The sequence below is a fragment of the Bombyx mori genome, chromosome 11 (assembly GCF_030269925.1).
Source record: "Bombyx mori chromosome 11, ASM3026992v2".
Taxonomy (NCBI): Eukaryota; Metazoa; Arthropoda; class Insecta; order Lepidoptera; family Bombycidae; genus Bombyx; species Bombyx mori.
In genome coordinates, this window is record NC_085117.1 from 6,208,642 (window position 1) to 6,222,323 (window position 13,682).

General features: G+C 38.5%; 1 protein-coding gene across 2 annotated transcripts in view; it reads right to left on the reverse strand.

The window, feature by feature from the left end:
• The window catches only part of LOC101739213 (serine/threonine-protein kinase SMG1), a 119,780-nt gene that overhangs the window by 12,440 nt on the left and 93,658 nt on the right, over nucleotides 1-13,682 (reverse strand). For both annotated transcript variants that reach the window (XM_038013904.2, XM_038013903.2), the window contains exon 2: nucleotides 874-1,091. In XM_038013904.2, the coding sequence (XP_037869832.1) occupies nucleotides 874-1,091 (218 nt within the window). The remainder of the gene's footprint in view (nucleotides 1-873; nucleotides 1,092-13,682) is intronic.

Sequence of the window (13,682 nt, forward strand, 5' to 3'; positions counted from 1 at the left end):
ATGATATTGGAGTGCAGCCACACACCTTCAATGTGAGGTCAAATAATATTACAGGGTGCGTCTTGACTTTACCCCTGGCATATTTTACGTCTATGAGTAACGGTAACCACTCACCATCGAGTGGATTGTACCGACCGCTCATCTACTTAAAAATAAAAGAAAAATAAATAATAGCTTTTTAAGATATTATTGAAATAATAATTCTTCTACTCATATCTGTCAGAAAAATATTTATAACTAATAACAACATGCACCCCACGCTTGTTTTAAAATAAAATATATTTTTTACACTATTTTCAATTTAAATTTATTAAAATTTATTTTCTATTTTTTGGTTGAATTTTATATAAAGCGTGTTTTTTAGTTTTTTTAAACTAATATTTATTTTTCATTTTTTAGTTTTTTTTTTGCAAATTTAATAATGGAATAATCTTATCAAATTAGTATATTGTCATCGGTCCTCGATAAATCTACAAAGTTTGAATGAAATCTGGCCGTTTAAAGTGGGTCAAAATCGCGTCTAAGGGAGTCAGTTACAAACATACATACAAGTGAAGCTAATATAAAGCGTGTAAAAATGAACTACACGCGCCAAAAAATAACAGAATTATGGTACCGAACGTATCGTGCGAGCTCGCAACGCGTTCTCAAGTCAATTATGCAAATATGTAAATAAGTTATGCGGGTTTTATTTACACTATATTATGGATCCTTAAAGTCATTCATGAACATACGATGAATACAAAATTATTACGGAAAGATATGTCACCTACGAACGAACCAAGATATAGACTACTTCGAATCACTGGATATCGTATCAGGCGCCCAGGCGTGTCTCAACTAGCAAGCAAGATACTTTTAAACAATACTCACGTGACTTGGGCCAGACTATGTTGCAATTCTTGTGCTCTCACCGCCATCATGTCCAAAGCCGATTTAACGTCTCTCTGCGTGCGGCGTCGCTTCCCTCCGCTGCTGCCGCCCCATTCGACCAGCGGATCGTACACGAACGCTTCCAACAACGTCAACAGGGTTTCGCGGCCACGACGCATCGTGCGCAACACGTGCTCGCAGGCGAGACGGAATATGCCCTGAAACAGAAATAGATTTGATTATGTCAAGTGATCAGCACCGGTTAGACGATAGACCACCGCGTATGTTCATAGAATTCACAGTGTGGACCATAGGAAGAAGCTCTGGAACGATGTGGTTCCTGAGGTAATTTGTTCTGGAGCCCGCTACGAACTTAATCAGAATGTGATATAGGAAGGATACATTCAGAACGATTTAAAGGACAATAAGAGACATAGGAATTTGAATCTCGAACTTGAAATCAAGCTGTTAGGGTACAGTTTAGATGACTTCTAGTTGTACTACTTGGAAGGGTCAAAATGACTACTGGACTAGCAGTAGGTCACGTCGCAAATCCACGCTGATCAGAACCACCAAATTTCCTATTTGTGTCACAAAAGCTGCGTAGCTTGGCTGTTAAAGAAAGCTCATTGAGCCCAAGTTTATTCAAATTGCAAATGAATCTATTGAAAAAACTACATTGTTCATTGACTTATCAACTTAAAAGGCACTCGATCGATAATTTAACAATATGCTTGAAAGGTTTTTAAAAGTATTTCGAGACGGCGAGATACATTACCGGATAATTGGAACAAAATAATTATAGTTTTCATTTTAAATTACCTACAAATAAAATACAACCGATATCTTCAGCGCATTTTTTAAATTTTTTTATTGCCCTTGTAGGCAGACGAGCATACTGCGAACACCTGATGGTGAGTGGTTACCGTCGCCCACGGACTTTAGCAATGCCAGGGACAGAGCCAAGCCGCTGTCTACTACATAGTTGTAAAGCAATTATATAACTTTTTATCAACATTTTAGATAAAAGTTTCAATATCAGACTTCAATTCAAAACAACAAAACGAAAACAACAAAATTTAAGTTCGAACATTTCAAAAAGTCCCAATTTACTCCCAAGTAGGTATGCGCGTGTCGCTTTACAAGCTATATCCGTGCTGTAAATGTTTGATCACGAGCGACTTCCTTCGATGTTGTATAGAAGGCATTATATATACGTGTACAACGAGAAACGAATGAATAAAATCTACATAAAGTAAATTACAAAGCTGCCAAAAAATCCAACGTAGTTGTTTGTTTTTCACGAGTACGGGAGGAAGCGCTCACGGCTACTTGATATTTAGCAACATACACGTTGAGTCTTAATTGTAATTTTGTCATATTTTTTTTATTGCTTAGATAGGTGGACGAGCTCACAGCCCACCTGGTGTTAAGTGGTTACTGGAGCCCGTAGACATCCACAACGTAAATGCGCCACCCACCTTGAGATATAAGTTCTAAGTTCTCAAGTACAGTTACAACGGCTGCCCCACCCTTCAGACCGAAACGCATTATTGCTTCACGGCAGAAATAAGCAGGGTGGTGGTACCTACCCGGGCGGACTCACGAGAGGTCCTACCACCAGTAAACTAGTCAATGGACTTCTGTGATCCGTTAGTACCATGTACGAGGGCGGCACTGAAAATTTCGGGAATTAACGAAGTGACACAACATTACTATTTAAAAATGTATTTATAGCTTTTCGAAGTATTCTTCGCGAAATTTGACACATTTTTCCATACGATGGAACCAATCATTGCAGCAACCATTCCATTCGGAAGTTGCGGTCTCCAAAATGGCCGTTTTGTAGGCGTCCACAGCTTTTTCAGGTGATGAAAATCTCTGTCCACGCAATTTATTCTTTATTTTAGGGAAAGTATAGAAATCATTAGGGCTTAGGTCGGGGCTGTACGGCGGATGGTCTAATAATTCTATGTTTTCTTGCTCTAAAAACTCTTTTGTTCTGTGCGCGGTGTGAGAACTCGCATTGTCGTGATGGAGGATGATGCGGCGGTTGCAGTTCTCTTTACGGAGTTCAGAAACGACCTGTGGCAAACAAATGCTAGCATACCATTCTGCATTAACCGATCTTTGTCCCTCAAGAGGAATAGTCGTAACATGGCCGGTTTTGGAGACAAACGTGGCCACCATTTTTTTTGCAACACTCCGTGAACGAACAATTTTTGTTGGCTTTAACTCATTTTCGAACACTCAAACTCGTGACTGGTTTTTTGTTTCGGGTTCGTACGCGTATATCCAGGATTCGTCACCTGATACAATGTTGTATACAGCATTTGAGGATCCTGCGTGGAATCTTTCGAGAGTTCTGACGCACCAAGTAACGCGAGCCGCTTTTTGCTCTTCACAGAGCGAATGCGGTATCCATCGGGAAAACAACTTTTTTACACCTAATTGTTCATGCAAGATTATTTGTATTTGACTCATGCCAATGTCTAAAGTTGCCTGAATTTCGCGGTATGTCACATGTCGATCTTCCTCAATCAGCTTACGCACAGCATCAACGTTTTCTTGGGTGACTGCAGTTTTTGGACGACCCGTCCACGTTGAAACTCAGCAAACCAGCGATAAATTGTGGTTTTGGATGGGACTTCATCACCAAATGCAGAAATCATCCAGTCAACACACTGTTTTTGTGTTAAACCACTTCGAAAGTCGTAATAAATCATCGCTCTTGAATTTTCGCGAGTCAATTCCATTTTCTCAACGACTAAACAAGTTTGACAAAACCTCGTGACAAGACCGAGAATCTTTTTTTAAATAAATAAATAGTATTCGATTTTTAAAACCAAGGAGTTTTCAATTAAAAAGATTTTAATATGACAGGAACAGTGATATATTCCATTCCCGATACTTTTAGTGCAGCCTAGTATAGGCAAAGAACTCATCTAAGCAAGATTTGATTGCGGCAGCTCTAACTATGACGAGTGCAAGTTGTGTGGGAGCATGTGATATGAACGCAGACATATAACAACACAGGTTCCTGCTATTGCACAGTCGTGAGACTATGAGCACACAGTGATCACACAGAGCCTTCGAGCCTTAATTTTGAAATCGTCGTGGCCTAAAAGATAAGACGTCCACTGCATTCGTATCTTAGTGATAGCACCGGTGTTCGAATCCCACAGGCAGGTACCAATTTTTCTAATAAAATACGTACTTAACAAATGTTCACGACTTCCACGGTGAAGGAATAACATCGTGTAATAAAAACCAAACCTGCAAAATTATAATTTGCGTAATTACTGGTGAACGGACGTCTTGTGCGTCCGCACGGTTAGGTACCACCACCCCGCCTATTTCAGCCGTAAAGCAGTAGTACGTTTCGGTTTGTAGGGTTGGGGCAGCCGTTGTAACTTTATTGAGACCTTAGAACTTATATCTCAAGGTGGGTGGCGGCATTTATTTCAAAATGTTATTCTACAATACCCCATCATAAAACAAAGGGTCATTAAAGTCTTCCAGTGAATCGGATCTGCACTGGAATGTCGCCATCTAGTTCCCAGTTTGTATTTCACAAAGGCGATGCATTTTCCGCAGCGTTAGTTCTCGAGGGAGGCAAACAGAGACAGTCGGTGTTCGTTTATGAATTGTTAACAGTAGAGACCATTGTGAACGAGCGACCGAGCTAGTGAATATCGAACTGAGCTTAAGGCTACGAGAGCATTATTAACTTTTCATGGTTACCTTGTCAGTTATATGAGAAAAACCGTTTCTGATACTGACAATGTAGTAAGTAAACTCGAAAGCCAACAAATATCGTTAAAAATTTCCTTGTCAATTTAGTTTAATAGAAAAAAAATATCGCCCAATCTTAAGAAAGTTAATAAACAAAATACATTAAATCAACAATTTCATGCTACGTGGATATTCCTAGTACCGTAGCATCGTAGCCGAGAGCTACGAGAGAAGCTACGAGCGTAGTTACGTAGACGAATTGAATTTATGTCATATTGTGCAACGCAAATAAAATTGCTGGAAATAACGTTAATTACGTTACGTTATGACCAGAGAATTGAGATGGAATGCAGAAGATGAGCGGGATTATATTTTCGGATCGATCGGCTAACGGAGATGTATGGAAATGGTAGTGCAAGGTAGTGGGGGAAGAGGTCGACCGAAGAAGACATGGATGGAGTGTGTGAATGACGATATGAGAGAGAGAGGAGTGAGTGTTGAGATGACGGCTGATAGAAGAGAATGGAAGAGAAAAATTAGCTGTGCCGACCCCACCTAGTGGGATAAGGTGGAGAAAGAGAAGATCGATCGGCTAACTCTGCTACTAAGTTAGTCGACGATACATTATCTAGATTTTTGTTCATTACATAAAACGTAGAATAGAACAATGAAATTAAAGTCCCACTGTATTTTATTTTAAGAATCATTATTACGTAAATTAAAAAGGTACATCAAAACTGACGTAACATAATGTTCATTAAATATAATGTTTAAATGTAGAATTTTAAATGGTAAGGAACGAATCAAAGATTGTGTAATAATATGCCTTTAGTATTCACTAGACTACATTGCAATTCGACAAACTACAAATATTCATCATTATTTCATGAACATTAATCACGATTTGAAAAAAGACTTTAAGACTTAATATCGAGTTTATTCTACAATTAAGACATTTTAAAATTCTAGGGGTCATTCATAATTTTCGTGGTCAGGATGATAGCTTATGTAGGGTTCAAGGTTCAGCGACCCCGTGTTAGATGATTTGATTTTAAGTCGTGGTATCGTAAACATATACGAGACAAGAATAAAACTCCAGCCTGGTATCGCACTGGGATCCTTTGGTTCACTGCCCTGACGATAATAGTACCGATAGTTCTTGGCCGATCGGGGAAAAAGACTTAAACAAGAATAACCTTTGTGCAAGGCTTTAAATAACACGATCGAAGTTTCAATCTTTAAAAGTTTATTAATTAATTGAGATTCATACAATACGTAAAGTTCAAAGAATTATCAGTAGCGCGAAGTCTCCTCGTTCATTGTGGAGCTTTTCTATTGTACGCGAGCTTTTGTTTTCATTTAACGAGACCTGTCCGAGGTAACGAGTTGTGTGTAACTTTATACCCTGAAGGGATAATGCGGTGTGTGTTAATGTGTCTGTTTTTTTTTTGAAACAGCGAAGAGTACGATTCATGTAAAAATCCATTGCGAAACAAAAGGCATATTACTTTAGCTAAATATATATTTTCAATTTGACGGTGTTCTGTCCTCGTTTGATAGAGAGGATATCTAGTTGATGTACTGCAATGGAGACATCGAAGTCACGTGGGCGGCATATTTACATTATCTACCGCCATCTTCGACCGGCTTTTGGGGACCTTGCCATCTATACCCGGGTCTCGGTACAAATCCCGACCGAAGTCAGTATTGATGGAGTCTGGGTGTGTCTTCATTTATTTCTAACACACAAACAAAAGAAAACCTAACTAAACTAGCCGCGGTTTGTTCACTGTGACCCAGAAGTTGTCTTCGGCCCATATGTTGGGCTGACGAAGGGCATAAGTACTTCGCGGCATAAGCACGCAGAGTGGTGATAGCAATTCGGCTAAACTAAACACATGCCCTACGAAAGACAAAGAATGTAGCTTTTGAGCCAATTTACTGTTTCAATTACTACTATCTACTAATAGTTACACCATTCATATTTCAACTAATGACTAACATTATTATACGCATTAAACCAAACATTAATTACCAACAATTAACAGACGAATAAACACATACAAAGTTTAGCTACAACGGTCCGTATGATGAAAGGATAAACATGAAGTTAGAACATTAAACACTAGACAAAACTCAGTCAGGTAGGAACGAACGAGTTCTGCGTGTGACGTGAGGGGCATTCTGTGAGTACAAAAACAGTACGATAACACGTATATCATACCGCTACAGATGTTCATCTCTATGTATGTCTGTTTGTTCATCTAGATGACTTCAAATTTCGTTTCACGTCGTAAAGGACGGCTTATTCGTCAGCATTTAAAAAAAAAAAAGATGTGTGGTGTCGTGGGACACCGGATAGGAACGAAGTTCCTTATTATAAAAATATTAATTTTAAGTTCTATTCGAGGTATAAAGTAAATAATTATTCGGGTATACATTTTTTATTATGATTTTTTTATTGATAAACATAAAAAAAGCTATTTTACAAATAATAATAATATACAAAAAAAATATATTATAGAATAATAATAATAACCGTCATCACGTAGACTATACATTAGACACTGTATAGCCATCATACTAAGACATATATCTCATACTAAGATATATACATAAATAATAAAAATCTTACGTTACGGACGTTTTTTCTCGGTTAGGGTACCCCTCCGCACCGTCCCATAAGGAACTTCGTTCCAAAAACTGTTTGCATAATATTAAAATATTCAAAAGAATTTGTAATTACGTGTATGACTTTGGAAAGTCAAAGAAAATACTTTAGTGGTTTTGGTTTAAATTCAAACCACATCGCCGAAAATTACGAAACACTACGAGCAAGGCGTTCACGTAAGCGTTACGTAAGTATATTTCTCTGTTCTCAGAGGGAGCTCTGTTTTGTATAATTACGAAGGTCTAATTACCGCTCAAAGGCTTAGCTCCGGCGAGATACATGTTTTATTCATGCGAATCCGGACGCTCGTCGTCTACTTTACGAAATAAACATTCGGCACTATCATATTTTGTTACGATAGCTTCACAGAACGGCAACTTTGACATATTACTATGCATTTCAACATCTCAGTAGTGGTGGATGACAGGCTGTGAACTCGTACGGATTGGTATCAGCCTTTAACATATTTCTGCAGCAATATATTCATGAGTTCGGGTTTGAAGATTCCGCGGGCCGTTATTGCAATGAAATTGACACTAATATATATATATTTTTTTTTTTTTTTTTTTTTTTTTTTTTTTTTTTTTTTTTTTTTTTTTTTTTTTTTTTTTTTTTTATAAATATAAATATAAATAAATATAAATATTTACAAACAATCACGCCACGTTAACTGGTCCCGTGATAAGTTCCCTTGGCGGGATTCGAACCCGCGACCACCTTGTGTAGTGACCATGTCACTTACCACTACACCAGACGGCCGTTAATATTAAGATACGTGTCGGAATTCATACAGTAAGTAAGTAAGTTTTACTGGTGGTAGGACCTCTTGTGAGTCCGCGTGGGTAGGTACCACCGCCCTACCTATTTCTGCCGTGAAGCAGTAGTGCGTTTCGGTTTGAAGGGTGGGGCAGCCGGTTTAACTATACTGAGACCTTAGAGCTTATATCTCAAGGTGGGTGGCGCATTTACGTTGTAGATGTCCATGGGCTCCAGTAACCACTTAACACCAGGTGGGCTGTGAGCTCGTCCACCCAGCTGAGCAATAAAAAAAAAAGTAAGCTTCAGTTTAGTTCAAAAAATTCGCTTTCAAATCCAAAATAATATTAAGTATATTCGACCCAACATTCTAGGAAAGAGAATTAAAAGTCCCAGTTCGGTACCGAGAAGAAATGTACTACGTGATTTGTCGTCAGCGACGGAAAGTTTTAATGAACTGTCGCCTGCTTCTAACTTCAGTTCAAGCCCGAGCAAGGAGCCTGGGGCTCGCTCGGCAGCTGGGAGGTCTACACGAGATGCTTCAACAACAAAACTGATGTTGTTTGCTGCGGTACTCTTGCTTAAGTACGCATCGTAAACATATCATAACAAATTATCATGGTTGACTTCCACGGTGAAGGAATAACATCGTGTAATAAAAATCAAACCCGCAAAATTATAATTTGCGTAATGACTGGTTGTAGGACCTCTTGTGAGTCCGCACGGGTAGGTACCACCACCCTGCCAATTTCTGCCGTGAAGCAGTATTGCGTTTCGGTTTGAAGGGTGGGGTAGCCGTTGTAACTATACTGAGACCTTGGAACTTGTATCTCAAGATGGGTGGGGCATTTACAAATGTCAAAAATGTCAATTATACCAAATAGCCTTCCTCGCTATTTTTTTATTATTGCTTAAATGGGTGGACGAGCTCACAGCCCACCTGGTGTTAAGTAGTTGCTGGAGCCCTTAGATATCTACAACGTAAGACGTACTACAAGTGGTGGTACCACCAGTAATTCATTTCGTTTATTACGCGACATTTATCTGTGTAATTAAAGATACGTTTTATTTGGTATTAGCGTCAATAGTCCGATTTTTTGAATTGAGCTTCAATTAAGTTTACTCCATACAGATAACTGCAGATTTTTTTTGTTTTGATATTTGTTCCAAATTTTTAATTAAAGGAGAGCCACTCCTATAAATTGGCAAAAATGTCGCTTAAACCAAATAGCCTTTCACCTTTTATTTTATTTTTTTATGGCCTTTGTAGGCAGACGAGCATACGGCCCACCTGATGGTAAGTGGTCACCGTCGCTCATGGACGTCAGCAATGCCAGGGGCGGAGCCAAGCCGCTGCCTACCATAAACCTGTCAATACATGCTTTGGTTTTTTATTATTATAATTTATTAACTATCTTAATGTATAGTAAATTAATTCGTGTTTTATTAATAGCATATTTTAGAGGTTTAAGAGGTGTATTGTATCATTCTGTATAATAATTGATGGGTATGTCATTGTAATATAAAAAAGGTTTCTTGTTATAAATAAAATACGCATACGTATATGTACGCACCTTTAGGTTTATCAATGAATATATCATGCAGATTTCTAATCCCCAAGTCGGTAATCGGCTTAGGACGGACATCTTCAGTGGTAAGTCAATAACGGCTATGTTTTGAATTTATTGCTACGGTTAGACAGAGGAGAACCGGCTGCAAAACCTCATCGGAGCCCGTAGACTATCCAACAGCCTTAGACATGAGGTCGAAGCTACAATTGTATTTGTTACGGAACTCATGACGAATTGCTGACAGAGAGATATATATCTAGTCTTGCCATAAATACTGAGACAAAGGAAAAAAAAATATCTATTGTAAATAGCATTTATTACTTTTACAGTGTGTTAGTTTAATACATAAATATAAAACAATTTAAAGTATAAAAAGCTTATTCGAAGTGGTCTCCATTGGCTGCAATACAGTCCTTTAAACGTTGAGGCCAGTTATCAATAGAAGCACGCACTCTTTCCATGGGAAACATTTTCACTGCCAATCGTACGGATTGTTTTAAGGACTCCAAATTATCATGGCGTTTAGAGTAAGCCGTGAGTACGGCGGTAATCCGCTGGATTATGATTTATGGTCTAATTCATAATCCAGCGGATTAAGATCGGGACTAGACGACGGCCAGTCTTCAGCTCTGATGAAGTCCGAAACGTTCGTTTCCAACCAAGACTGCGTAGACCGAGCTTTATGACCTGGCGCCGAGTCTTTCTGGAAGGACCATTCTTGATTGAACATGGTGTTGTTAAGGGGCTTCACTACCTTCTCAAGAATGGTATCTTTATATATTTGTGCCGATGTTTTAATACCTTTTTCACAAAAGTATGGCTCAGTCACTCCTTCATAGTTAATACCCCACCAAACCATCACTGAAGTCGGATAGTGCCCACGTTGCACTCTGTCGACTAATTGGGAAGCTTCCTTAGAGCTTTGAGCATAAATACGGTCATTTTGTTTGTTAAAATGTTGCTCAATTGTAAAAAAATTCTCATCCGTAAACAAAAATTTTCTATGACCTCCCTTTGCGTACCGCTTCAGTAGTTGTTTCGATTTTACCACCCTATTCTCTTTTAAATTATCAGTTAAGAAATTACCAGTACGTCTCTTATAGACTGCAAGTCCTAAGTCATATTTTAAAATACGCGACATGGTTCTAGGTGCTATCTTCATCTCCCGAGATAAAATCTTTTACTTTCGGACAGGATTTCTTCGAATTCTTTCCTTTACTGCTTTGACCACCTTTTTCGTACGAACACTACTTGGACGGCCAGATCTTTTTCTGTCACAAACAGAGGAGGTCTCATTGCACCTATTAATAGCCCGGTACACAAACATTTTACTAATACCAAGCGTATGGAGAGTTTTAAAAATTGCATTTGGCTCCATACCTACTTTGTGTAATGCAATCATAGCGATTCGGTTCTCTTTATCACCCTACTCCATTTTAATATCGCAAAATATTGTACAATATATTATTGGCGCCAAAATGAGAAAACTCAATGAGCAACCATATAAAAATTACAGATTCCAAATTCAAATGTAATATTTTGTTTATTTTTAATTGTAACAGTATTTATGGCCAGACTAAGTATATATTTCGCATATATGGGTGGATGGGTGATACAACTTAGATCTCAAGGTGGGTGGCGCATTTACGTTGTTGATGTCTATGGGTTTCAGTAACCACTTAACACCAGGTGCGTTGGGAGATCGTCCACCCATATAAGCAATTAAAAAAAATAATTAAACCAATCTCCCCATCCCTCACAGAAACATACGGCCAATACATAATCTGTAGTGTCACCAATAGAGCATCCAGCACGGGTCAGCAAACAAGATTAACGGGAATAGCACTCGAGATCACAGCGGGTAGATGAAGTTAGATAATCGAATTGAAAAATAACGTAGAACATTCAACATGAGAAAGTTTACTGGAACATTATACGAAATACATCCATACGTATTGCAACTGGAAAACTCGATTATACACGCTAATAACTTCCGTATATTTTCTTTATATTCGAAAATAGAACAGCATGCAGTTTCTTTAATCTTATATCTTTAAACGAGCAATTCTTGTATATAAATATATATATAATCAGAATCTCGGAAACGGCTCCAACAATTTTCATACAATTTAGTATACGGGGGATTTCGGGGGCGATAAATCGATCTAGCTACGATTTATATCAGAAAATGTTGTTTTATTCGTGTTTTCTATAATCAACTTTATCGATAATCAACTTAAACATAAACTTTTTTTTATTGAAAGAAATATAAGATATAAGAATATAAAATACGTTTCATCAAATGAACATCTCGGTGAAGGTCGTTTTATATCGGGATCTTAGACTATAGACTAAAGTAAATTTTTTCATTGACACGTCAATGTCAGCATTAATTCCTAAGTCGTTACCTCGATCAAAGCGCCTCATGTTCAGGCCTCGTTAGTTGTTACGCAAGCTTACTTAATAGTGACGTAACATAAAAATATATAACAAAAACTCCTAAGCGTGAAGAAGTCAGCAGCATCAGAAAAAGTAAATAAATACTAGATATTGGCGTCGTCGCGTCGCGTATCTTGGATCCACTGTGATTTGTCAGCTGTCACCGGCAACAACTCGTGCGGAGCCGATTAACCGATTATATGAAAAATAACGTTACATGACTTTTATACTGTTACGCGCTGGGGTTCGGGATAAATAAATGTTCCACCAAAGTACAACTAAAAACTGTATTCAACACTTAGAGCACTTAAAACACTCAACAAACACTTTAAAACTCTCAATTCGCTTCTTCCACTTCGCTTCAGGTGATCCGTTCGCTGTTTCGCTTCGAGTAGTTCCGATTACTGACTAACTGCGTGTCATCTCTGCAACGCTTTTATAGCCGATACCACATTTCTAGAATTATCGAGAATATTCCACACATTCCGAGTATTGTGTTTCCGCTATCTGACCATAGATGGCGTTGTACTTCTCGAGCGTTCTAGATGCTACTAGATCCTTCGATATTCGTTCGTCTATTCGGCGATAGATGGCGTTACTCTTACCGGCGTAACAATACATAAATACGTATATACGTAAGGTTATCCGCATCGCAACGAAAAATTAAGCGCCCAACAGCATGGCATCTTCAGTTCTAGAAATGTTTAGTGACGTAACTCGACACTATCTAATGCTTGTTTCTTTATAGAAAATCTGAGCTTAACAGGCTGGAAACAACGCATGTAAGCAAAGACCAAATCGCGTAGATAGCGTTCTCAGAAAAACCTAATTTATGTACATACATTCTCAGTCTAGAATCGGTCGTGTGTTCTGTATCGAGCCGCCGTTCTCGCATAAAGCGCAAAGTTAAAGCGCGTACCGATCTAGTGCTTGTACCGCATTATGTATTCACAACGCGTACGAAAATATTTGAATAATAGAATAGGGAAACAGTCAATAAATTTTTCCACGAAAAAAATAAACCGATAAATTGTAAGAATGTCTCCGATCATTTCGTCTCTGTGTGCGTGCGTGCGTGCGTGCGCACGCGCGCGCGTGTGTGTGTGTGTGTGTGTGTTTATTCCCTACACTAGAAGGGTGCATGAGCTCACGACCTGTTGTTAGGTTAGTGCATGAGCTCATGGACATCACAACGTGACGCCGCCGCCTTCCTCGAGACATAATCGACTTTAGATTTAATTATATTGCGATAAGTATTTTCCGTTCCATCCTTCGAACGAGAACCCTTGACTAGTTCGAGGTATGCTGTTATCGTCCGGCCTATTTCAGTATAAACAGTCTTACAGTCCGGGTTCACGATGCATTCATTTATTATGTTCATACATCAATGCCTTATCGTAGATGTGCGTTTATAAATTGGTTTTAAAAACACATTAACGTATAAAAAACGTGCGGTGTTTGTCCAAAGGAGCATCCAGATGTACAGTTCAAGTTAAAAAGTTCTTTACTTTTAATTCGATTGATTTTTAGCGAACGAGTCTACAGTGCTACGAAATTCGTAGCGCTCTACGAGGCCCACAAACTGACTACGACGACTACAGCGAGCTACATTGTACATTTTATTAGCTCGATTTGTT